Below are 27,190 nucleotides of genomic sequence, written 5' to 3'. Positions count from 1 at the left end.
CCAGTGGCATTCAAGCCAAGAGAAAGGCAGACAGAGCAGATAGTTTGCAGGGCAAAGCTGGCAGCCCTTTTCAGCCAGGGAACTTGGGGTGTGGACTGGCTGGAGTTAGGACAACTTAGAAGAGCTGCTTTAGCTGCTTTTCTTGCTGTACCCAGGCAGGGGACCTAATTCATAGTCCCACTCATGGCTGAGTACAGCCTTCGGCTAGTCCAACCAGGGAACCTAACCAGAGCACACAGGAAGCTGCACAGATCATCCAACAGCATGATATGGCATTTGAACAGAGAGCATTGTCTGTGGCTTCCCTCATCTTCAGAGCAAAACCAGTGGCCTCACCTGACCAGGGAATTCAGAGCACACTTAGAACTGATTTGAGCCCCTGAACAGTGAGCTGCCTACTGCCCTGCCAGAGCAAGGAAGCTAATTCATGGTCCCATTTGTAGTATATAGTACCCAGTCCCAACACTCTAGTAAGCCTGACCAGAGAATTCGTGCAACTGCAGAGTCCAACCTAGAGCCTCGTGTGCATAGGGAGACAAGCCAGCAGTCCTATCCAGCTGTTCTCAGCTGGTGGCACCCCCCCATCCTCATCTTTGGAGCTCAAACAGTTGCCTCACCTCAAAATAGACCATAGCAGCAGGCCCCACTTACCTAAAGACATTACCATCAGACACACACAGAAACCTAAACTGAGCTAACCGGTGAAGAGCTGTCTCTGCCGAAGCAAACTTGTAAAGTCTTGAAGAGGAGCCTCATTACTCAAATACACGAGATGCTGATGTAAAGACTCATGGATCTCTCACACACACACACACACACACACACACACACAAATCAGATAAATATGACACTACCAAATGAAAATAATAACGCTCCAAACACCCTAAGGAAATTGAGATCTATGAATTGTCAGACTAAGAATTCACAATAAACCTCTTAAGAAAGTTTAGTGAACTACAAGAAAACACAAACAACTAATGAAATTAGGAAAACAATGCATGAACAGAACCAGAAGTTTGACAAGGAAATAGCAACCATCAAAAAACCCAAACAGTAATTCTAGAGTTGAAAAACACAATAACTGAACTGAAGAATTCAGTAGAGAGTTTCAAAAGCAGACTCACCTTGCAGAAGAAGGAATTAGTGATCTGGAGGATAGGACATTGGAAATTACCCAGTCAGAGAAGCAAAACGAGAAAAAAAGAAAGAATGAAAAAAGTAAACCCTATGGGAATTATAGAACACAATGAAAAAAACAATGCATGATGGGAATTCCAGAAGGAGAAGAGAAAAGGACAGAAAGTATATTTAAAGCAGTAATGGCTGAAAATTTTCCAAACCTGAGAAACGGACATCCAGATCCAATGACTCAAAGAAGAAATTAAAGGAGAAATAATTTTTCCGAGACAAATGAAAATGGAAATACATCAGAACTTACGGGGTGCAGCAAAAGCAGCTCCAAGAGAGAAGTCCATAGCAACAAGCCTCTCCATTAAGAAGCAAGAAATATCCCGAATAAACAACCTGTCTCTATGCCTTGAGGAACTAGGAAAAGGAGAACAAACTGAGCCCAAAGCTTTCAGAAGGAAATAATAAAGATTAAAGCAAAGATAAATAGAGAACCAAAAAATAGTAGGAAAGATAACCAAACTAGCAGTTAGTTCTTGGAAAAGATAAACAAAATTGACAAGCCCTTAGCTAGACTAACGAGGAAAAAAAGGGAAAGAATCCAAATCAACAAAATTATCAATGAAAAAGGAGATAGCACAGAAATTCAAAGGATTATGAGACTATTATGAACAATTCTATGCCAATATACCAGACAACCTAGAAGAAATGGAAAAATTCTTAGAAATGTATAACTTACCAAGACTGAATCAGGAAGAAATAGAAAATCTGACTAGACAAATAACTAGTAAGGAGATTGAATCAGTAATAAAAATCTCCCAATAAAGAAAAACTCAGGACCGAATGGCTTCATTGGTGAATTTTGCCAAATATTTAAGGAATTAACATCAATCCTTCTCAAATTCTTCCCAAAAATTGAAGAGAAGGGAACACTCCCAAACTCATTTTACAAGGCCAGCATTATCCATATACCAAAAACCAGAAAAGGAACTACATAAAGAAAGCCACAGGTCAGTATCTCTGATGAAGGTAGATGCAAAAATTCTCAATAACATTCTAGCAAACCAAATTCAGTAGCACATTAAAAGGATCATTCACCATGATCACATGGGATTTATCCGTGGGATGAAAGGATGGTTAAACATACACAAATCAATCAATGTGATACACCAAATTAATATAATGAAAAAAATGGTATGATCATCTTAGTAGATGCTTAAAAAGCATTCAGTAAAATTGAACATCCATTCATGTTAAAAACTCTTAACAAATCAAGAATAAAAACATATTTCGGGGAGCCTGAGTGGCTCAGTCAGTTAAGTGGCTGCCTTTACCTCGGGTCATGATCCTGGGGTCCTGGAATCAAGCCCCACATCAGGTTCCCTGCTCAGTGGGGAGTCTGCTTCTCCCTCTGCCTCTGACCCTCCTCCCTGCTTGTGCTCTCTGTCTCAAATAAATAAATTAAAAATTAAAAAACATTTAAAAAAACATACCTCAACGTGATAAAGGCCATATAGGACAAGCCCACAGCTAGCATCATACTTAGTGGTGAAAGGTTGAGGGTTTTCTTCTAGGACCAGGAAGATGATAAGGGTTCACCCTCACCATTCCTACTCAACAGAGTGCTAGAAGTCCTAGCTAGAGGAATCAGGCAAGTAAAAGAAATAAAAATGTATCAATTGAAAAGGAAGAAGTAAAATTGTCTCTATTTGCAGAAGGCATGATTTTATATAGAGAAAATCTTAAGGACTCAACCAAAAACTGTTAGACTTAATGAATTCAGTAAAGTTGCAGGATACAAAATTAACACACAAAAATTCATAGCGTTTCTATACACTAAACAACATTTCTGAAAAAGAAATAAATTGATCCCCTTTACAACAGCATTAAAAACAATAAGATACTTAGGAATCGTTTAACTAAGGTGAAAGATCTCTACTTTGAAAATGATAACACACTGATGAAGAAGAGGGGTGCTTGGGTGGCTCAGTCGGTTAAGCGTCTGCCTTCAGCTCAGGTTGTGGTCCTGGGATTGAGCCTCATGTAGGGCTCCCCGTTCAGCCAGGAGTCTGCTTCTCTTTACCTTGTGCACACGCGTGCTCTCTCTCTCCCTCCCTCCATTCAATAAATAAAATCTTTAAAAAAAATTGAAGACATGAATAAGTGGAAAGATATCTCATGTTCATGGATTGGAAGAATTAATATTGTTAAAATAATGTCAGTATTACTGAAAGTCATCTATAGGTTCAGTGCAGTCCCTATCAAGATTCCAAAGACATTTTTTTTTACAGAAGTAGAAAAAAAGCAGTCCTAAAATTTATGTAGAACACAAAAGATCCCAAATAGCCAAAAAATCCTGAGAAAGAAGAACGAGGGAGGAGGCATCACACTTCCTGATTTCAAGGTATACTATAAACCTGTAGTCATTAAAACAGTATGGTACTGGCATAAAAACAGACCAATAGACCAATGGAACAGAATCAAGAACCCAGAAATAAACCCAAGCATATATGGTCAACGAATATTTGACAAGAATACTTAATGGAAAAAAGACAGTTTCTTCAATAAATAGTGCTGGGATAATTGGATATTGACATGTAAAAGAATGAAACTGGACCCATATTCTATACCACTCACAAAAATTAAGTCAAAATGGGTTAAAGACTTAAATGCAAGACCCGAATCCATGAAATTCCTAGAAGAAAACAGGAACAGGGCTTCTTGACATGGGTCTCGGTAATGATTTTTTGGATAGGACACCAAAGCACAAGCAATAAAATAAAAAATAGACAGCTGGAACTACATCAAACTAAAAAATCGTCTGCTCTACAAAAGAAACCATCAAAATGAAAGATAAGCTATGGAATGGGAGAAAATCCTTGCAAACCGCATATCTGATAAGGGGTTCATATTCAAAATATATAAAGAACTCCTACAACTCAATAGCAAAAATCCCCAAATAACCCAATTTAAAAATGGGCAAATGACCTGAATAGACATTTCTCCAAGGAAGATAATATGGAAGGCCAACAGGCACATGAAATGTTGCTCAGCATCACTAATCGTTAAGGAAATGCTAATTAAAACTACAATGAGATATCACCTCCTCTCTGTTACAATGGCCATCATCAAAAGGACAGAGATAGCAAGGAGAGAAGGTAACCCTTGTGCACTGTTGGTGGGAATGTCAGTTGGTGTAGCTGCTATGGAAAACAGTGTGGAGGATCCTCAGAAAATTAAAAATAGAACTGCCATAGGATCTAGCAATTCCACTGCTGGGCATATATCCAAAAGAACTGAAATCAGGATCTTGGAAAGATATCTAGACTTTGATGTTCACAGCATTATTTACAGTAGCCAAGACATGGAAAACCTAAGTGTCCATCAATGGGTGAATGGATGAAGAGGTTGAGGTATATATACACAATATTATTCAGGAAAATGAGGCAGTCCTATCATTTGTGATGACATGGTTGGACCTTAAAGGCATTATGTTAAGTGAAATAAGTCAGACAAAGGCAAATACTATATGATCTCCTATGTGAACCTAAAAAAAAAAAATAAGCAAACAAAAACAAAACAAAAAACCAAACTCATAGAAAAGGAGATCAGATTTAGGGCTACCAGAGGGGATATTGGGGGGAGGGAGAATTAGAGGAAGGTGATCAAAAGTTACAAACTTCCAGTTACAAGATAAATAAGCACTAGGGATGGAATGTACAACATGATGACCAACATGTTAAGCTAACACTCATGTATGGTACATGCAAAATTGTTAAGAGAGTAAATCTTAAGAGTTCTCATCACAAGGAGAAAATTTTTTCCTTTCTTTTTGTTGTATCTATATGAGACGATGGATGTTAGCAGAACCTATCATGGTAATAATTTCACAACATATATAAATTAAATCATCATGCTGTCCGCCTTAAACATATACAGCAATGGATGTCAATTTTTTCTCGATAAAACTGAAAAAAAAAAAAAGACTCTGTTATGATTGCTGGACCTCCCTGTGTATACATACAGGGGAAGGGGTAGGCCAAGAGAGGGAGGAATGTTCTAGGTCAGTGATTCTCTTAAGTGTGGTTTCTGGACCAGCAGCATCAGCATCACTGGGGAAATTGTTAGACATGGGAAGTCACAAACCACTCCCAGACCTACTAGGGGCAAGACCCAGCATCCCAGAGACTCTGGGTGGAGGGAGAGAGGCCCAGCAATCCTTGTTTAACCAGTTCTCCAGGTCTTCTCAAATTTGAAAGCCACTGTTCCAGAGTCTAGACTATAATTACAGTGGTCTTAGGTTCAGAGCAACACCATGCTTCCTCTTACCTTTATTTCAACAATAAACTCTATACTTTATAAGCAATGACAGTATTGAGAAGAGTTTTTAGTGTTAAAAATTCAAAGCTAGCTAATTACATGAAGTGTTCGTGATGGTGTTATTCGCGATGATTTCCTCAACATCAGGATCATCTCGGGCCACCCAACTTCACTTAAGGGTAATGACCATAAATATTCTCCAGATGGTTGTAGTGGGGTTCATGACACAATTGTACTCAGTTTATAGTTAATTTAGGGAAAGCCCTTTCTGCAAAAAATACTTGTTTTCCAATCCCATGAGTTATCACCTGTGAAGGACCGTGGCCATGTGAATGTTGGTTGAGGATCTTGCACTTAGGAAGGGCAGCCCAGCCCGAGAGGGCTGAGGGCCTCCTCCTCCCCGCAGCTGTGCTTGGGGACCGTGTGTCCCTGTCACCGGATGACTGGCTAGAGGACTGACTGCACCATGGTCCCTGCTCCACGATGCTGGCCTCTCTCTGTCCACGTTTCCAGTTTTCTTTTCTTTGGTTTCCCTTCTTCCTCCCTTTATCCCTAATTATCATAATTTTGGGTTTCTCTTTTTTACGGCCTGCTGTCTTCTCCTTCTCATGAAAACATAACTGGATGGTGATGAAACTGAGGGCTCTCTGTGGGATCAAGAGCAATGTGAAAGAGAAATTCAGATCATAGTTTAAGGGGCGTCTATTTCATCCCAGCTGAGCCCCCAAGTATGGGGATAACTAGTAATTCTCCAATAATTTCTATAACTACAGGAAGTTGGTTGGCATTGGTGAATGGATTTGTGAAAAATGGGAAGACAGAACTCTGCAGTGTGCCAGTTCATGCCATGCATTACCAATGTGACTTTTGGCTTCATTCTGTCCACTCTGTATTAATTGGACATGAACTATTTAGCAACTAATTATTAATCTCCCGAGTGCTCAGCATGGTGCTGTGTTGTGGAGGATACAAGATTATTTAGATGTGTCTCTGTTTCCTAGAAGCTTATTCTACGGATATGGAAAATAGAATAATAATGATAATATGTATTCAGTAAGCATTTATTACGTTCTTACCATAAGCTTAGTACCATAAATACTATACATAAATTGTTTAGTTTAACTATTATAATTAGCCTATTGGGTAGGTGCTTTAAACCCCGTTTTACAGTTGGGAAGACCAAAACTTCATGCCAGGCAGCTTGGCCAAGAGCACCAGCTAAATGATAAAATGATGGAGCAAACTATTTGAGTCCAAAACACTGCTTTTAACCATTCTGCTATACTGCCTCCAGAAGTATGTCCTGACAAGGAGTCTTAGGTTAGTCCCGTGTAGTACTTTTTTTCAAAAAATCCACATCAATGTTTATAGCAGCAATGTCCACAATAGCAAAACTATGGAAAGAGCCAAGATGTCCATCGACAGATGAATGGATAAAGAAGATGTGGTACACACACACACACACACACACACACACACACACACACACAATGGAATATTATGCAGCCATCAAAAAATGAAACCTTACCATTTACAATGATGTGGATGGAACTGGAGGGTATTATGCTGAGCAAAATAAGTCAATCAGAGAAAGACAATTATCATATGATTTCACTCATATGTGGAATTTCAGAAACAAAACAGGATCATAGAGGAAAGGAGGGAAAAATAAAATAAGATGAAATCAGAGAGGGAGACAAACCATAAGAGACTCTTAATCATAAGAAACAAACTGAAGGTTGCTGGAGGGGAAGTGCATGGGGGGATGGGGTAACTGGGTGATGGACATTAAGGACGGCACGTGATGTAATGAGCACTGGGTGTTATATGCAACTGATGAATCACTGAACTCTACCTTTGAAACTAATAATACACTATTTGTTAATTAATTGAATTTTTTAAAAAATCTACACTTAGAGTTTATGATACTATTTTCAGTTCTAGTGGTTGGAGAATGTAAGGCAACATATAAAGTTGTCTTCTAATTCAAATATTCTTGTGTGACTAAACATTTAAGGTAGACAAACATGGGCTCTGGGTTTTTGGAGAGGGAAGGAACTGACACAGAAGGGAGTCGAGGGTGGTCCCGGGAGAAGATGTGGATCTTTTCGGTACAGAATTGTGGACCTGAAAACAGTGTTCTTTACTCTCCCTGGTCCTTCAGTAGCCTCTTGCTCTATTTTATTTTATTCCCGGCATTTAACATTGTCATAGACTGAATTATGTTTTCCTTCATTTATTCACTGTCTGTCTTCTCCCACCAGAGATAGGAAGGCAGAGACTTTATTCCCCTTGTCCATGCCATCTCACCCCGTGTCTGCAAGAGAGCCTGTATGTGTGGGTGCACGCCCGGGTGTAGTTGTGGAATGATGGGACATTCTGGATGAGGAGTGTGAGTTTCATAGTGGGGACAGACAGTAGGTTCCTAAGCCATCAAGAGACGTAGTAAAAATAAGAAAATTGAAAACATCTTACATTTTAATAGTATTTTACAATTTTTAAAAAAGTGCTTTCAGGGGCGCCTGGGTGGCTCAGTCAGTTAAGCGGCTGCCTTCGGCTCAGGTCATGATCCCAGAGTCCTGGGATCGAGCCCCACATCCCCGCTTCTCCATCTCCCTCTGCCTGCCGCTCCCCCTGCTTGTGCTCTTTCTCTCTCTCTGTCAAACAAATAAATAAAATCTTAAAAAAAAAAAAGTGCTTTTACCTACTCCTTCTTTTGAGTTCTCAAACCCTATCAGGGTGGCTTGGCAGGTCTTTATTCCCCTGATTTTCCAACTTAGGAGGGTAGGGCTCAGAGAGGCTAGGTCATTGGCCTTGGATCACATAGCTGGTGAGTGCTGGAGGTAAGCACAGAGACGGTGTATCTGACCTCACTTTTCCCTGCTCTTTTGAGTCTCTCCGTGTTTTGTGGGATGAATTAAGAGTCTGAAGGCACAGACCTGGCCTGGGTAGTGGCCTCAGCTTGCCCCTTCAAACCACCAGAGGGCCTAATCACAACCAGGACGTCTCTGCCAAGGGCATAGGCAGTCAGATCAGCTGTGGTCATCTGAGCAACTTCTCTGTATGATTAAGTCCGCAATGAACTTGTCCAGGGAGGATTCACTTCCCCATGAGAACATTAACAACGTTAGCCAACTCACTCAACTCCGCAGTCATCTCGAGGATTGTTGTCTGGGTCTTTCTTAATTTGGAGAGATAACTAACTCCTTGTCTCCCAACCCTGACTTGAAACAGTTTCATTTTCTCAGATAATTTTATCCTCCAGAGGACTAGTGATTAATGCAGCAAAATTGGACAACTCCAAAGAGATACAGCATTCAATCCGCTTTAGTCTGTTTCTAAACCAGAACAATTGCACTCAGACCTTATTAATAGTAACCTAGGACAATGTCGTTGTTTTTTTTAAGATTTTATTTATTTATTTGAGAGAGAGTGAGGAAGAGAGCATGAATGGGGGAGGAGGAGATGGAGAGGGAGAAGCAGACTCCCCACTGAGCAGGGAGCCCCATGCTGGGCTTGATCCCGGGACTCCAGGATTGTGACCTGAGCCGAAGGCCGATGCTTCACCCACTGAGCCCCACTCAGGTTCCCCTTTAACCTAGGACAACATTATGCATATCACAGCCCACACCTAGTGAACCATTGGTGCATCTGGATTAATGAGCTTTTACTGAGGCTGAACCCTGAGCCCCAAATACCTGATTTGGCTTATTATAAGCTTCCAGTCTCTCTCTCTGGTGCTAGCCAAATCCAAACAACACAAGTCCTGGCTTTTGTGTAGTGCTTTTGTCTGTTCTTGATTTGCATACAGTGATGTTGGTGTAGAGGAATCTCGTGATATCGTAATTATTAGTATTTCCATATATGACAAGTCTGGGCATAGGGGCAGTCAGCATTCACACCTGTGCTCATCAGTTTGGATTGCATGTAGATGTGTGTTTATTAAAATGGGGAAAGCAATAGAACTCCAGAGAAAAGATGCAGTGTGTGTGTGTGTGTGTGTGTGTGTGTGTGTGTGTGTGTGTGTGGCAAGGTAGGTGTAAGCATAAAGCCTATTCAAATGTGAAGAGGCCCCAAACTGATGCAAATCCACAATAATCCCGGCAATCTGCACCAATACTGTCGTGTTTCCCTATAGACCTCCCCTGGCGAGGTTCCATCCCACGAGCACCAGTCCACCAGGGCAAGCAAGTGAGGTGTCCAGGCTCTGGTGGCTGCCATCATCCCCAGAGTGGAGCTGTAGCTCCCTTCAGGGTCCTGGCTGGCCTGCTGGCCCCTCCCCCTGCCTGGCACAGAAACCCCCATCCATTGTGGGCATGGCCGTACGAAGGTGCCTTTCCGAGACACTTGACCTCCAGCCTGACTCAGGCGTGGACTTGGCTTCTGTCTGCTGTGCTCTGCAAAGGCTTAGTGCCCTGTGATTGGAGATTTTGGCTGGGACTGCAATGGTAAGGTATGTGTTGGGGAGGGAGGAGAGGTTCTGTCCCTTCTGGACAGAAAAGAATGGCTTTCCACCCCCGAGAATGGCTTTCCACCCCCTTCCCGTGAGCCTTTCTTTTCTCCCTCTTTAATAACGGTGATGCCACCTGTAGGTGGCCAACACGTGATATTTTGCAAATACCAGGGACCCTTGGATCTTCATACCTATCCCATGAGGCAGTTGAGGCAGGGAGAAGGGATGTGGGGGCACAAGACAGAGCATCGCAACCCTGTGCCCTTGGGCAGTACAACTCCCTCCTTGGGCCTCAGTTTATGCATCTGTAAAAAGGAAAAAAAAAAAAAGACAAACACGCATTTCCTGCTTCCTGGGTTGTGATAGAAACAATGAAACAATGCAACTGTAAAATGACTCCATGCCAAGGATTAGGTAAGCATAAGGGATTTTTATATTATCTTGTAGATGAAGAAATGGAGTCTCCGAGATGTGGGGAATTTCAACCAAGGGTATACAGCTGAGTTGCAGAATTAGGGCTTAGAACCCAGTCTCCTATTTCATGCCCGGAGTGACTTTCTAGCATTCTGTATGGCCCCTGATAAAAGAGTGATCTTTCAGTGGGCTGTGGGACACAGAGCATCTGACTGTCGCCACTCTTAGGCCAGGATGCACAGGTTACTGTCCTTTACTTATGTCTGGTTTGCTGGTTAAAAAGTCTGTCTCTCAGGGTGCCTCGGTAGCTCAGTTGGTTAAGCATCCGACCCTTGATTTCAGCTCAGGTCATGATCTCAGGGTCGTGAGATCGAGCCCCGTGTCAGGCTCTGCATTGGGCGTGGAGTCTGCTTAAGATTCTCCCTCTCCCCCCTTCTTCCTTTCCATCTTAAAAAAAAAAAAAAAAGTCTTGTTTCTGTCCGCACTGCAGGAGCACCTTGGGCCTGGGCTTGGAAGTAGACAGGCCTTGGATGAAACCTGGTCCTGCCGTGGGGGCCCTGCATGTTGGTGGGGAGATTCCTGAACCTCTCTGAGGCTGTCTTTATTCCTTGGGCAGGAGCAGAATGAATGGTACTACCTGTCGTGCGCATTGCCATGGAGATGAGAGGACACGTGTGCCCTGGGCACAAAAGGGCTGACACAGAATTGGTGCTTGGGACATGGGCATTGTCTTCTGTTTCAGGGTCCCTGTCTAGCGCTGGGACCTGAGCGGTTTCCTCAGCCCGGGCTTCAGGGTGGATATCATCACCCCATATGGGCCCAGCAATTCCGGGCCTGGCGTCTGGGCCTTCCCCGGTCCACCCTTTTCCCATGTGGCTCCAGCCACAGGATTCCCTTTGTCATTTATCTCGTCACTGCCGACAGCATCGGCTCTGGGACATTGGGGCCCCTCTCCACCTGTATTTCTTCTTCCTCCAAGTTGTGTACCCTCCGATGAGGCCCTGAGGTTCCCTGTCGTGGTCCCTGGGAGTGCATTCATTTTCTTCCCCTTCCTGAGGTTAAAGGCAGGCTGAGCCCTCCAGAGCTCCAGCTTCCTGCCCTTGGCCTCTGGAAGACCTCGCCTCCCTTGTCCCTGTGTTTAAGCTCCTGCTACTAGCTTCTCTGGCTCACGGAAGTGTCTTTTCTAAATGCCCACGTTTGTACTCACATTTCTCACCATGCCCGAAGAACTTAGCCAAGTTCTGTGTGATATTTTTGATCATTCCGTATGTGCTAACTCTGTTTTCTGTTCCTTAAGAGCAAGGGGTTATGTCTGAGGTCTTTGTTACCCCTCCCAGTGCCCTGAGCAATGCTGGGCTGGAGCTGCATGCCGGCACACTGGCTATTTGATGAGCCCACTGCCTGGGTCGATGTCTTGCTGCCATGCCATTGGAAGTTCTGCTCTTGTGACATGCGGCGCCCCGTCTCCTATATCTGGAACTGCTGTGCGTTGTTTGTGTGACTCATTTGTAGTTCAAGTGACACCTGCACGATGTCACCTTCTCCGGTCCCCTCCCCTCGCTCCTCTGAGCAGAGTTATCGTTCTTTGACCATTGGACCTTTTTCCCCTTTCCGAATCTGGGATCTCTGTGAGAGGAGGGGGTGAGTCTTCATCATCTCCATATCCCAGGGTTGTCCTGGTCCCGTGCCTGACACGAGCCCATAATGGATGCTCATTGAGTGAAATGAGGCAGTGAACCGGTTCCAAGTCTGATCTTTCATGGGAACCTGGGTTTGGTCGGAGTCGAGACCTCCTTGCAGAACCATGTGCAAGGTAGTTTCAAACAGTAGTTTGAAAGTGTACTAGTTCTAGTACAGAGACTCGACCCTTCTGGAGGACTTCACATCTTGCCTCTTGGATTTTAGATGCTGCACTGCATCCAGAGTTGACCACCACTCGGCTCCGGGAGAATGGAATTCCGATCCTGCAGTGCAGCGCAGCAACTGAAATAGCTTCCTGTCTTCATACATCCCGCCCTTCCTCCTTTCCCTCCCCCTCCCCCCACAGCAAGTCCCAGACCCTTCCTCTCCTCCCCCGGCCTGAAGGACATTTATGAGGCTCATCATGGGGGCAGCATCTGAGGTCCGTTCCTGCCTCTCCCTTCCCGAGCATGCGGGTCTCTCCCCCCACCCCTCCCACTACCACCCTCACCTCCTGGGCCAAGCTCAGATATCTCTTTCCCTGTTTATGGGCCGTTGGGATTTTTCCAACAACCTGAAATGAATCTACGAGGCCCCACAGGTAGTGGCAGCCCATCTCGGGGCCATAAACTACGGCTGGGTCTTTCATCTGTGATTGCTTATGTCATAAACGAGTGGGAGGGCCAGGCAAGGGGGAAGCAACAGCCCTGAGCCATTCCAGATTTTTTTTTTTTTTTATGAGAAAGGGGAAAGAAAGACCCTGAGAAACATGTTCAAACTTTATGCCAAGCAAATTCATTTCACTATGGCAGGCTGTGTGTGGAGACTCAATCTCTGGCCTTCCCCACTAGGAGTCAGATTTATGCTGTGTTTGTGTCTAAATGGCCTCCAGGGATGCTGACATTTGTTGTCGGAGACGGCGAGTGGTGTTCCTTTCATCTCCACTGAGGGGTGTCAGCTTAAATTATGAGGGATCGCTCTGACCTGCATCTGGGTGTGGGAGCGCTGGCAACAGAGCGGGGCCGGCTCCCTCTTGCATTCCCACATCTCTGCGATTTCAAAGTCGCTCTTCATCTTCTGCTCTCCAGGCTTCCTGCTGGTTCTGGGAGAAATTTCCTAGCTCTTTTCGAACGTTTCTTTCTCTCGGACCCATCGATAAGTGTGTATCCTAGGCATTGCGTGTTTTTTTTTTTTTTAATGGAGAAGTTGGGGTCCGGAGTCCGACAGCCCTGTCCCTGCGGCAAGAGAAGGCGGCAGCCTCGGTGAACATCCCAGGAGCAGCCTGGAAGTTCCCCGAGAGAGTGAGAGGGCACTGTTCTGCCCGGAATATTTACAACCCAGCAGATAAGGAGTAGGTGATGTTTAGTGATGGTCTGCCTTCTCCTGGGCATCTGTCAGCACCTTGAGAAGTGCCAGAAGGCCCCTCCCTGCTCTGTCTTCAGAATCCCTCGCTCGGCTCTGCCAGGACACCTGGAATTCCACAGCAGTGACTGCTTGGTTGGAGGCATTTTCTGTTCAATGCATAGATGTTTTTGACCGTGGGAGAGAACCCATCCGACTGTGCTCATCACTGACTCCTCGGTGTCCATCAGCAGAGCTCCCTGTCCCCAGAGTCAAAACCTGAAAGACTAGCACGGAGGATATGTAAGTTCTGATGGAAGACGGGTCAGGAGAGGTCTACAAAGGGATCAGCCCACTATGGTATGCAGGCCCAATCTGGCCTGGGGCCCGTTTTTGGAATACACGCCTACTCGTATTGTCTGTGGCTTCCGTGAGGCCTGCAAAGAGTAAAATAGTTACTGTCTGGCCTTTTACAAAAAAAAAAAAAAAAAAAGTTTGTAGGCCCCTGGTCTAGAGCATGAGGAGCTTCTTGGAAGGCAAAGGGTGGGACCTGAGGAGACAGAAGAGAGAGAGATTAGGAGCAGAAAACAGGAATCGAAGGGAGAAAACGTACCCCAAAAGCAATAGAAATACTTGAAACCGATTGTAATCTCATTCTTTCTGTCCTGCCCCTCCTCCCCCACCCCCCCCACCCCCGGCCCCCTTCTCCTTCCTCTTCTGAAAACAAATGTTTTCGTCTCTCCTCCTCCAGGGACCGGGAGAGGATGAATGAGCCACACATAGTGCTCTCCACATCCTCCAAAAGTGGGCACCGGGGACCAGCCCACGAGATAGTTCTCTTTCCTCCTCCCCACTGTTCCATGATGGAACAGCAGCTTTTGGGGAAGGTATGGGTATCCCAGACAAGGGGGGCAGTGCGCAGCGACGCCAGGGGCCTCGGGCAGCCTGCCTCCGGGGCTCCCAACAAATTTCAGCAATTACATCTTCCGTCTGGAACCGGCCCAGCTCCGTCTCCCTCCCTTCACCTTCCTTCCCGAAAGCACTCACAGGCTCCCAGCTACACAACCAACTCTCAGTGTTGGCTGGGGTCATGTCCGCAAAGAGAGAAATGAACGCTGAGTTTGTAAAACCTCAACTCCGACTTCCGTCGACAGGCGACTGTTATTAACAGAAAACATGTGTCTCCCCAGGTCAAGAATTCTTCTTTTATGTTGAAGTAATAATGGTGACGACGATGATGATGATTTAGAAGGCACCTGTTACGTTCTAGACAGCGCTAAACCCTTTACATGTATCATCTCATTTAATGCCAACAACCCCGTCACCCTCCCCGATGAGACAACTGAGTCTTGAGAATTTGTTCAAAATCACACATCATAACAGGCAGAGCCAGAATTTAAACCTGAGTTTGGATGACTCCAGAGCCCACATTGCTTTCCCAAGTGATGGCAGCGTATATGAGCCGTTACCAAGGAATCTAGTGTGACTTTAGACCTTATATTGTCATGAGTTTTGTTCTCCTAGTTGTCAATAAGCATTTACATCAGACCACGTGAGGAATGACTGTCAAGAGAGTCAGACTGACTCCAGAAGACATTTGCAAATATCATGTTATGGACAAAATTGGTTATAACACATGAGGTTCCTAAATTGTATGTTTTCTTTTATTGTTTTTATCTGATAAAATATTTTATGTGTTCCATCGCCTTTTTTAAAATTAAGCTTTTAATTTAAATTCCAGTAGAGTTAACGTACGGTGTTACAGGAGTTTCAGATGTGCGAGACAGTGAAGCCAACAAGTGCATTTTCAGATGTAGGCTGCACGTTGGATTTCATAGTCGTTTGTTCCAGATTCAGCCCCCCGTTCATCGCTGGCCTTACAGGAGGTCTGTATGCTCCTGCGGGAGCGGCGGGGGGGTGTCAGCCCATTTCCAAAGAAAACTCACTGAAGGCCTCACTGATACCAGAAGAGCACACTTTTGACCATGGGAGTCCAGCAGCAGACAGAATTCTTGGCCTCAGGGAGGGACCAGGCTTTGGGGAGAGGAGGTCTTCGAGCAGTGGGGTATAGGGCCTTGCAATGGAGAATGTGGGGAGTCAGTGGCTTTTTTCCCACGGTCTCTCTTCTTGTGGGGTCTTCTTATTTCCCTGTGGCTTCGAGTTCCTTTGTGCTCATTTTTTCTTGCCATTCTGAAAATATCCTTCTAGAAAGATCCTAAAACCCCTTCCTATGGAGGGATGGCTGAGGTCAGCTTACTGGATTTGCCCCAGGGAAGAGCTGCCTCAGAGGTGAAGATGCCAGAGTAGCCACTCCTTGTCATGAGGATTCTTCATCTTTTGTCTCTTCTTTAATCTGTCTGAGTTTTTCCCCTGTACTCTTGAGGGGAGTGAGACAGAAGGAAAAGACATTCTTTCCACATCTATTTCGAGCCTCCTGTGCACCAGGACCGGGTTAGTTGCTTTGCCCGCAAGAGCACTACCCTGAGCTGCCTGCAGATGCGTGTTATTGCTGCGGTGGTGCAGGTGGGGAAACTGAGGCCCAGTGCATGACCGCACTCCCATAGCGCTGTGCTTATAATGGGGGGCTGAGCTGGATGGAGACCTAGGTGTGCCTACGTCAGACCTGCTCAATGACATTGCAAGGGTCATGCCCTCAAGAAACTCACAGGTTAGTGTCCCTTCTTGTTCCAACTCTATGTCTAAATGTTCATAGAGAAAAGAAGCCACTGTCCCTTCAGATGGAATAGTCAACAGAAATCTAAATGAAAATGGCATATGCAGATGAGCATCCTTCACAGAGGAGGGTGGGATGAAGAACAGGGGTTGTGTGGCTCACACATGGAGGGTCCCCTCCACCTGGATTTCTTGAGGTGTCCAGAAGGGGAGCCAGCATCAGGACACTAGAGCTGGGGACACCCTTGGGATGGGGTTTCCCACTGAGGAAAGAGGAGAGCTGAGCTCTATGAAGACCCAGCGAGAAACAAGGTTCTTGTGGGGATTGTTTGGGTATGTAACTGCCAATGGCCTTTAATGCTGAAGGCTTTGCTTCCTTCAGAAGTTACTCTTCCTGTTGCTCACTGCTTATGAAGTAATCCACACAAATATAAATACAGTTACTTTAGTAGTTATTTTATACACAAGCAATTTTGGCTAACCACCTATGCTATATCTACTCTCAGTTATCAGTCCCTGCAAGTAATCTAATGCTGGTCCTCTGTGGCCTTTTAAACAGTAATATTTTCTACCCCTGGCAGTGGCTAGAATTTCAGACACAGTGTCTAGGAAATTATACAAAACTTCTCCAGGCCTAGACTTGAAAAAATGACGTCTAAGAAATAACATTAATAACCAGTGCTTATTGGGCGTTTATTGTATGCCAAGCAGAGTTTTGAGTGCCTCATTGGTAAACTCATTTAATCCTTACAACTCTTCGGATGAAGTAGGTTCTCTTCTGTTCCAGTTTTGCAGGTAAAGAAACTGAGTCAGAGAGAGTTAAGTACCTTGCTCAAGGTCACGCAGTTAGTAACTTTGGAGCTAGGACACGATCCTGGGAGAAAGTTCGGAGCCATACAGGCGGACTTTCTGATTGCTGTCTCTGGATTTTAGAGGTATTTTCCTTGGTCCTTTCCTGGAGGCTTTCAAGTCAGTCCTACAGAGGTTACTGCACTCACCTCTAAAGGCATCCTGGGAACACGGACCCGAGTGCCTTGTTATAGAATAACATACAGCTCCAGGAAGTGGCTTTGAAGACCTTAACACAGTGTTTTCTGCTTCTTTTAGGCAAAAGTGATGATGAAGAAAGTCTTTGCAAGTCAGCCAATGGGGCAGGGAAAGGAGCTGCTGAAGATGGCAAAGACCATAAGCGCCCCAAACGTCCCAGAACCATCTTGACAACCCAACAGAGGAGAGCATTCAAGGCCTCATTTGAAGTATCCTCCAAGCCGTGCAGGAAGGTACGGGGGGAAGAAGAGGGGAAAGGAGACCGGGCCCCACTGTTTGTGTATACTGCCCTCCTCTGGAGTGTCCATGGGCACACGTTGCGGGGGTCAGGGTGGTGAGGGAGGCTGTTCAGATAGAGTCGATAGCCTTGAGCCCTACTGGAGACCCCAGATCCCTAACGCTGTGGCCAGGGAGACAATAGGATCTCCCTATACTTTTGTGCATCTATACCCATTTCAAGTGGCTGCTGGCTCAATTCATGGAGAGCAACAGGAAGAACAACAACAACAGGTACCAGTTGGAGGGTATAGACCCAGATGCTGTAACAAGGAGAATAAAAATATAGTGGCTAATAGAAATCTATTTATTTATTTTTGCTCTAGTTTGTTCCACTTGGATGGTGACTTTGGGCTTCACTGATGTCTTAGTTCATTCATTTTTGTTGCCGAATGGTATTCCACTGTACGGATGCGCCACAGCTTCTTTGTCCATTCACCTGTTGATGGGTGTGTGGGTTGTTTCCAGTTTGGGGCTGTGACAGATGGGTCTGCTGTGAACTTTTGTGGTTTAATGAGGTACGAGTTTGTTTCCATCTTATGTCGCAGCCCAGAGATGAGCAACCCAAGATCAGCAGGGAGCTCTGTTATCCGTCACATGGTTCTAAGGGGCCATAGGTACCCCCATCTTTTCTAGCCACCATGGTGGAGAAAGAGGAAGTAGAGGGCAAGGCATGCCCCAAGATCCTTTGCATCACTTACACTCATACGTGGTGGCCAGAGTTCAATCCCATGACTACACCTCCTCTAAGGGAGCTGGGCAATGAGTCTGCCTGGTTGACCACATGCCCTGCTAAAGCTTGGGAATTCAACGGTTAATCGGAAGAAGGAGAGAATGGGTACTGGGGACAATCAGCAGTCTCTGCCACAAACAGCTGTGCCCGTTTATTAAAGACCCGCCATTTATTGACGGCCATATGCTCAATCTTGTTACTGATACGATACAAATAAGAACTTTTTAAAATTGGAACTCGTGGAGGAAATACGTTTTTAAAAACCTTAGCATTGTTTTTCTCTATCTGTATTAGTTGGCTTTTGCTGTCAAAACAAACAAAATCTTAGTGGCTTCCAGCGGACATTGTGTTCTTGCTCCTGGACTGTGGCTTGGCTGTGGCCCAGCTGGGCTCAGGTTCAGGCCTGCTCCACCTGTCTCTCCGGGGCTCCAGGCCGAAGGAGCACGCTGTTTCCATGAGGATGGCAGAAGGCAGGAGGCCAAGTCACACCGGGCAAAACCACTGAAAGGCTCTCCTTGGATCACACGTACCGTGTCCACACACATCCCGTGAGCCAAAGCAAGTCATGTGGCTAACCCAGTGTGAGGCAGGGGGGAAGGCCCGCCCGTGGGAGCAGGGGAGGGAGGGGGCGTCCTTGCTGAACTGACCAATAATGCCGTTTGCCACCACCTCTGGCCTCCTGCACACCTCTTTCTCTCTCTGCGCTCCTGCTCCCTGGGCTCCAGGGAAGGTGCTGGTAGGAAGTAAAGTAGCCCCAAAGTAGGCTTATGCAAGGACAAATGATCACCTCCTTCTATTACTACTGATTCTACGCGTGTTAGACTCCCAGCCCCTGTACGGCCCCGTGCCTGGTGCTGGTGGCCAGGCAGCCTGCAGGCCCCCAGCCGGTGGGGGAGAGATGCGAATGTACGTAACTAACACGGGGGAGAGAGCTGTGAGGACCATTACCGAGGGGCAGCTGGGAGCCGTGGGAGCCCGGGGAAGGGGAAGGTCACTTCTGTCTGGGGAGTCAGGAAGGCTTTGTGGAACAGGTGGCTTTTGAGCCGGGCCCCTGAAAAATGGATAGGGTTTCAGCAGGTGGAAGTGGGGCTGGGGCACACTGCTATTTTAGTTGGCTTAGCAGAAGGATGTGTTTTCAAGATCTGGTTTAATCATCTCACTTCTCCTAGGCCTCAGCCCCAGTGGGGTGATAGAGGTGGACCGCTTCCCAAGGCGTCCTGTGAGCTCTTTGCTCCTGTGTCAGGCGTTCAACCCCATGTCCTGCCCAGAATCTAAGCAAGAGGGCGGTGTCTCTCAGCCTCGCTCTCAGAAAGGCTGAGCTTCTCGCCTTTTCCCTTCCTGCCCCCTTGCCCGCCCCTCAGCGTATGTCTGCGTGGAGGGCGGATGTTTCAACCCATCTCTTCCTTGGGATCCCGACAGTCCTGTCTCTACGGGGCCACAGCGCATGTGCTGATCAGAGCTGACTGCTTTCACTCTGGCAGATTCCAGATGGCTCTGGTCTTACTCTCCTTGAGTGGGGCTCACTCAGGGTAACAGGGAATATGAATATTCATGAAACACTAAAAGTCACCTAGAGCTGTGAGGGACAGAACCAAAAATGTAGGTTAACGAATTGAGACGGAAGAGAACAAGAGAGAGCCGTTTGTTTTGCAAAGTGATTTTCGCCCTCCGTTCTCCTTAAGTAGGTCAGTACATAGACATGGATGTGACTCTTAAAGCACAATGATAGATTTTGCTAATGTTCCAGAACCCCTTGAAGGCCTAATTTCCAGAGTCAGAGAAATCCCTCTTGGAATGCACATCTAAATTAATTATCCCTTCCTTTGTTTACCTGGTGAAGGACCTCTCTCCACCTCAAGGGAAGCAGTGGTCTTGTGTTTGGGATCACACTGGCCATCGAACACCAGCCAGCTCCCGTGTAAGATGCAGCCTACGGGCCTCCCAGTGCGCCGCGTAGGGAATGTTCTGCCCCCTCCCCTGAGATGCCAGTGTTTCTCTATTTCTAATGTTCCTTTTGTCAAGGTGAGGGAGACCCTGGCTGCAGAGACAGGGCTGAGTGTCCGCGTCGTCCAGGTGTGGTTCCAGAACCAGAGAGCTAAGGTAATCTGCTTCATACTGTCGTTTGTCTCTGTGTGGCTGGTTTCCTGAAATAATAAATACTTGTGGGTGGGTTATCGAACCAGAACTCACTGGATAGAGGAGTTCTTCTGATTCAAAAATTCTGTTATCGATGGTCCTGTCAGCCACAGCAGCCCCGCAGCAGGGGAGAGACGGGGCATTCATTTTAGTGAAATGACTTTGATTTTCCTAGTGGCCGTGACTGTGAATCTGGCCAGCCGTCTGCTGGAATGAACGTCTTTCTGTGTCTTCTGGTAAAAGTGGATTCTTTCATTCACCTTTATCTAACCCAGCTACCAAAGTGCATTTAAAATTGCAAAGAGAAACGTCCATAGCACACATGTGACAGGACTGAGGCCATATCCTAGCGTGGTGGCATGAATCCCTTTCCTCAGTGGCCTCCATAGACACCCCAACCGTCATGTTACTGAGGTCTGCATTGCCCCGCCGTAGTCTTTCATTTATTTTAGACCTTGTGCTCATCCAGTTTTCTGCCCCTAAAAAGGCATGTGGCCTGTGGCCCGTATGTCGGGGGTCCTAATCTGTAGTGGGTGATAAATTCGTATCTCATTATCGGATCCTGATTGGCTCAGACAGCACGGCGCTGCCCTAACTGAATTCCTCAGCACGGGGCCATTGATACGTACTCCATCCTGAGAGGACTCCGTGTCTCCGTAGGTTTGAGAGGCCCCGTAACCTAATGGATTCATAAAGCAGAGGAGTTGGAAGCTCTGAGAAATGTTTGCTCGTTTTTGTTAGGGTCGCACGGGACCATAACGTTCCACAGAACACCGTGTGAGAAGCATTGGGTTAAGATGCTCCTTCTGGGAAGTTTTGGTGGTGACAGGGTGCTCTGGGAGATCAGCTCCTTACCTGGAGTCTCCAACACCAGGGCCGGCAGACGGGGGGAGTGGGCGAGGAGTGCCACATCCCAGGTGACACCCTGTCAGCCAGCCCCTTGCCATGCAGCTAGGCTCGCCTGCGGTCCCCACATGCCACACTTAGAGCTCACCGGAAACTGTCACAACACAAGCGGCGATGTTTATCTGCTGAGAGGAAGTCCCTGTGCTTGTGAGCGGCCTGGTGCTTCCCAGCCAGCTGACTGCGCCCGGCAGCGGGTGAAGAGCCCACAGCAGCCGTGGACAGCCTCATGGCTGGCTCCTGTCCTGAGTCAGGCCGCGGGGGTGGTCTCTCCGCTTTCCACACGAGGCCTGTGTGCCTGCTGCCGGCCCCCTGCCTCCAAACCCCTAACCCTGCACCCCTCTCCTTGTCAGATGAAGAAGCTAGCCCGGAGGCAGCAGCAACAACAGGACCAGCAGAACACCCAGAGGCTGAGCTCCGGTAAGCAGGGCCCCTCCAGCCGGGCCTGCGAGCGTCCGGGCCTCGCCCACCACCCGGCTCTTGCTGGAAGGCCACTTCTGGGCTCAGCAAAGCCCTGTCCGCACCAAGGACAGAGGCTCTTGCAGTGAGGATCGAGCCCCGGGGAATCTGGGAGAGGGTCGAGGACACCGAGCTGAGGCTTGGGAGGCTGACTGAGGTGGTCCGAACCTTCTCCAGAGCCCCCGGGGCCGTGGCAGGACTCCCCGCAGAGCCCAGGACACACCCAGATCCCCCTCCTTCCCAGCAAATCAATTGACAGAGGACACCACTGTGACTGACCCCTTTCTAAAACGACATAAAACAGTAAAAATACGGAGAGTAGAACAGTAACCCTCTCCCTCGTCGGGCACGTTCATAGTTCAAAGAGTGTTCTCACACTGACTCTGACAACACTCTGACAACACCCCCCACCCCACCAGGGGAGCAGAGAAGTCCTTTGTCCCCACCTCACTGATGAGCAGACAAGGGCTCTGCAAGGCTGACCCGGGTCCTCGCTGAATAGGGGGTGAGTCAGGACCGGAGCATAGGTCTCTGAACCTCGGTTCCGCTAGGCCATGCCACCCCAACTCTCCCTTCCTGTGCACACCTCCATTTGCTGTTGTGGTTAATAGTTCTGGTGTGAGGACTGGAAAGAGGTGGAGAGGGACAGGTTGTGGGACTCTTCAAGGGAGTTAAAGGAAAAAAAAATCAAATAGAACTATATTATGACCGTGTGATTCTTAAAGGGATATGCCCCCAACAGCCATCCAGCGGGATTCCCTGAGGGGTCTGCTTGTACCTCAAACAGGAATTGTCAGCCTTCAGTGTGGACCTAAATCACTTGACATGTGGTAAAGTACAGATTCTGATTCCTCTAGTCTGGCTAGGCCCTGAAATTCTGCATTTTTAAAAGACGCCCACCACCGCCACCCTGTGGACCACACTTTGAAAAAGGCCATGACTGTGACAATTGTTCTCAGGCCCCTAGACAGGGCTCCTTGCCCTTGCATGATGGACCTTGCCTTGTGCTTGATACCTGGGCTCAGCTCAATCTAGAATCTGACTCTTGCAGCCCAGAGTTCCCTTGGCTTCTTAATCTTCTAGGCCAAACAGTATCTTAATAGCAAGATAGATGCTCAGAGAGAGAATTTAAACAAGGACATGGGGACCGGGGAAGGTTGTTGGGGCAAGTTGTTCAGGAGACCCGAATGCTGCCCCAGCTCCACCCCTAGAGCTGTTTGATCTGGGACCAGCCTTTCTGTCTCCTGGCGCCTCAGGCTATCTGTCCCCGGGGTGGGATAATGCCGCCTACCAGCCCTGCCGCACTGGGCCCCTGGGAAGTTCAGAGAGGGTCACTGACATGGAAGAGCCATGCACGTCGACTCCCATAGGCCAGCACACTCAGGGTGGGGGGAGAACGCATCAAGGCATTTTAAGAACACAAACTCAGAGTGCTTGAGACTCGAAAGAATTCGAAGGGCAACTCCTAGGGCAGACCTAAGAAAGTAGAAGCTGTGGAAAGTAGAGTCTCTAGAGTTCATGGGCCGATGTTCAGAGAACCACAGCAAGATGTGGAGGCAGGAAGGGAGTCCTCCAGTCTCCGACAATTTTCTACACAAGTGTAGCAAGTTGTTCCAAAGCACATTTATCAGCTCCACGAGGTCAGCGGGGCCGGTGTCATGAACCCCACTTGACTGACGGGCTCTCAGTGGGGTGATGCTGGAAGGATCTTTGATCCATCATCTCCAGTGGCTGCCAGACTCATGTGTAGCCTTGGTTTTAATGATGTATTTCGAGAAAGCTCTCCAAGTTCAACTGCACCTCCCCCATGCCTCTTCTCTGAGGTTGACCCTTGATGGCCCCTGAGGGGGCACAGGCTGGGAACCACTGATGTGGCCTTGTTCCAGACCTTTTTTTTTTAAATTTTATTTTATTATGTTATGTTAATCACCATACATTACATCATTAGGTTTTGGTGCAGTGTTCCATGATTCACTGTTTGTGTACAACACCCAGTGCTCCATTCAATACGTGCCCTCTTTCATACCCATCACCAGGCTGACCTGTCCACTTTATAAATGAGCCAGGAAGTAAAATGACCTCACCACAGTCCCACAGCCAAGATGGCGCTCCACGATTGTCACCACCTGGTGTTCACACCCTTGTGTCGTCCCCTTCGACACTGACGAGGGCTGACCTAGGGAGTGACTTCTGAGGCGAGGTCATGACAAATGTGGCAGTTTCTGCTTTGCGCTCCGCTGGACTGCTGGCGCCGGGGAAGCCAGCTGCCATGTTGCCGGGCTGCTCAAGCAGGCCTGTGAGAAGTCCGTTTGGTGGGGCAACAGTGCGATGGCAGACACAGCACGTGCCACCCCAAGTCTGGGGCTCCCGGTATCACGAGCACCAGCCCCTCTCACGCCTCCTTACAAAGCTGCAGCAAAGGCTGGTGCTGGACGGGGACACCGGGCAGCGGGGGGGGGGGGGGGTATGAAGTTCAGAAGATGCTCTGGGCCTTCTCTCCCAGCATGGGGCCCTGGCTGCGCGTGGGGAATGATCTGCCGCCTTCTTTGTCCTCCAGCTCAGACAAATGGCGGTGGGAACGCTGCCATGGAAGGGATCATGAACCCCTACACGGCTCTGCCCACCCCACAGCAGCTCCTGGCCATCGAGCAGAGCGTCTACAGCTCAGACCCCTTCCGACAGGGCCTCACCCCACCCCAGATGCCGGGAGACCACATGCACCCATATGGTAAGATGGACTCAAGCCCCGCAGGGACCTCTCACAACCTGCTTGCCTGGGATTCTCCTTCCCTCCCCAACGCATCCACACGGTTCCCAGGTGCTCCCCCGGAGCAGCAAAGGAGAATACGTGCCCAGAAAATGCTGCTAGGATCATCTAACCAGTGGCTACAGAAGAAGGACCAACACACAGAGTCACTAGTGATATTTCCATTCATTCTCCTTTTCAGAGATTCTTGTTGGTTTTAAATAAGAGGTTGTACTTCCACTGTAGACCTGTTTGCTGTGGTCAGATTTCCCTCCTTTCCTTTCATACCTGGTCCCACATGCTCATAAGCAGTGTCTGCAGTGATGTGGGCAGGGGCCTTAACCAAGCAAACTTTTTACGTGAAGAAAGAACATATGTAACAGCACAGAAGGCACATTTCCTAATTGAACCGATACTCTTTAAGTGCTCTAAATTAACTCCTGAAACATAACCTGACTTGTGAAGTGAAATCATCCCCTGCCCCCTCCCACCCCACCCCTCCAGTCTGGGGTTGCTTTAAATGTTGGGTGTGTGAATAGCTTGGCCTCCCCTACTTGCCCTGTTTGCTGCTTCCCCTGATGGTCAGCTCTGGGCTGGGGCGCTCTGATGAGGTGGGCGAGCTCTGGAGTGAAGTTCAGTCTCAGGGCCAAATAGAGGTCACTGCGTTTTTATACGGAGAAGGTCAGTGGCCAATGAAATGCATCTAATCTGTGTAATCTGTGATAAACTGCACCGATGGCTAAAAATACAGTTTTATTTCCAAACGTTCAAAACAGTATCAATCAGAGATACATGGCTCAGGTCACAGATTTTGTCAAGCAAAATGCCTTTTTTGCCTTCATTAAAAAGCATTGTTTGTTGTTGAAGTAACCCCTGTCCTCCCATGTGATGCGTACAGCAAACTAGGATTACGATCCAGCTCTCTGCAGAGACTTGACTGACCCTCATTCATACATAGATACATCTGAGCGGGTAGCATGTGTCAAGGCTGAAATGGAGACACCTCCATTCTTGTCACAGTGCTCCCAGAGCGATCCACAGTTTGCCCTACCGGCTGCTCGGTCAAGGGTGTGAATTAGTCGAGGGCGGGCACCTAACCATCTGTCCTTTGCAGGACACATTCCGGGAGTCAGCAGGCACTCAGTCTGATGTTGCTGTTTGAAGGGACCCGTGTTCCCCCCCCCGGGGTTGGCACGAGCCTCCTTCATAGCCCCGCTATTTGTCTTAGTCCCGGGCCTCCTTCAAGAACCATTTTGGGGGGGCGAGTCCTGCCAGAGCCCTGCCCCTGCTTCTCCAGCCCCCACTCCCCAAACTCACCCTCTAGATGTTCTGACATTTGCTTCTGCTGCACCCCATTCGGCCCTTTGTCCTAACCGAGTTTATCCTGTTTTCAGGGGTTGCGCTTTCCATCCGGGCCCCCTAAGGCCCTGAGAGATCTGCGGACAGGGATCCCCTCCCTCCCTCCCTCCCTCCCGCCCCCCCCCGTCGCAGCTCTCCCTCCACCCGCCCCGCAGCACGCAGCACAGGGGGGCTTTCGCATTCCTAGCCCCTAAGGGAGTCACTTCTTTGAGACCCTCATGACCATATCATCTCTATTTCAGGTGCTGAGCCCCTCTTCCACGACCTGGATAGTGACGACACCTCCCTCAGTAACCTGGGTGACTGTTTCCTAGCAACCTCAGAAGCCGGGCCCCTGCAGTCCCGGGTGGGAAACCCCATCGACCACCTGTACTCCATGCAGAATTCTTACTTTACCTCTTGAGTCTTCCCCTCGAGTTCTGTGGCTGGGCTCCCACCCGGAACAACCGTATGACGTGAGGGGTCGGCCGACATTAGGATGGGGAGGCCAGGGGAGAGGTGGGTTGGGGAGGGAGTTTTGTCCGATTGCTGTTGTATAACGACCTGGTGTAGCTCGGCATTTCCAAAGACTGAATACATAATGGATCGCATAGTTTCATGTTTCTGATAAGTCTTAGCTTTAGGTATGAAGATGTGTTTATCATTAAGGACAGGGACTTTTAATATAGACATTCTCATGCAAACTAGGTACCTAGAGACTCCTAACAACTTCCCGCCATTTTCGGGGAAGCTCTTGACAAGAGGTGCATATGTCTACCCATCCATATACCCATAGACAGACAGACAGATAGATGTGTGTGTGAGTGTGTAACCTTCCATGCTTTATCATCAAAGTTTATTCCTAATTATAACACACCAACTGTACAGCAAAAGTAACTTTATTTTCAGTGTGAACTATATTTAAGGAAATGCTTGATGCACTTAAGTTATAAAATGAGATAATTTACTTTTATAAACTTTATTTTTAGTTCGAAGAGACTTGTCGGCAGGGCAGAGAGGACTGCAGCACCTGAGCCCAGAGCTTTGAGTGCTTGAGTGAATTCTGTTTTCAAGAGTGTCATCGAGGTCTGGAAAGCAGCTCCAGGTGGCTGACCGTACTCCTTCATGGATTCTTGCTCTCTTGGGGACTGAATCACAGGGCTTGGGTGGGACAGAAAAAGCCTTGACTGTGTTCTCAGAAAAGGTAAAGCCTAGACTCTTCAGCTTTCTTTTAAATTCTGACGTGTAGTTGTGGGCAGCAGTAGGAAGGTCAGTTTTGCTCTTGAACTTCAGCATCTACAGGTGTGGGATGAGGCTGACACTATGTACCTACCTCACTGGGGGACACCGAGGCTTCATTCACCCCCAGGACACATGAGCAGGGCTGAAACTGATAGCCGATATTTGTTTAAAATACCAGACCAGTCACTTGGCAAAAGAGGCTATGGGGGTGGGGGTGGGTCCGCACCCTGAGCCCTGAGGGCCACTCTGCCTGCCAGGGTCCCTTCTGCAAAGCCTCGGCTGGAGGGGCCAGCTCAGGGCA

At 47.6% G+C, this 27,190-nt stretch overlaps 1 protein-coding gene across 1 annotated transcript in view; it reads left to right on the top strand.

The window, feature by feature from the left end:
* The window catches only part of LMX1A (LIM homeobox transcription factor 1 alpha), a 152,518-nt gene extending 126,332 nt beyond the window's left edge, over positions 1 to 26,186 (top strand). Inside the window, exons 5-9 of the mRNA XM_035722399.1 lie at positions 17,117 to 17,289; positions 20,088 to 20,165; positions 21,458 to 21,524; positions 24,121 to 24,291; positions 25,911 to 26,186. Coding sequence (XP_035578292.1) covers positions 17,117 to 17,289; positions 20,088 to 20,165; positions 21,458 to 21,524; positions 24,121 to 24,291; positions 25,911 to 26,071 — 650 coding nt within the window. The 3' untranslated portion in view covers positions 26,072 to 26,186. The remainder of the gene's footprint in view (positions 1 to 17,116; positions 17,290 to 20,087; positions 20,166 to 21,457; positions 21,525 to 24,120; positions 24,292 to 25,910) is intronic.
* Positions 26,187 to 27,190: the final 1,004 nt, after the last annotated feature.

Source organism: Zalophus californianus, chromosome 10, assembly GCF_009762305.2.
Source record: "Zalophus californianus isolate mZalCal1 chromosome 10, mZalCal1.pri.v2, whole genome shotgun sequence".
Taxonomy (NCBI): Eukaryota; Metazoa; Chordata; class Mammalia; order Carnivora; family Otariidae; genus Zalophus; species Zalophus californianus.
This window is presented reverse-complemented; position numbering and strand designations above follow the sequence as displayed.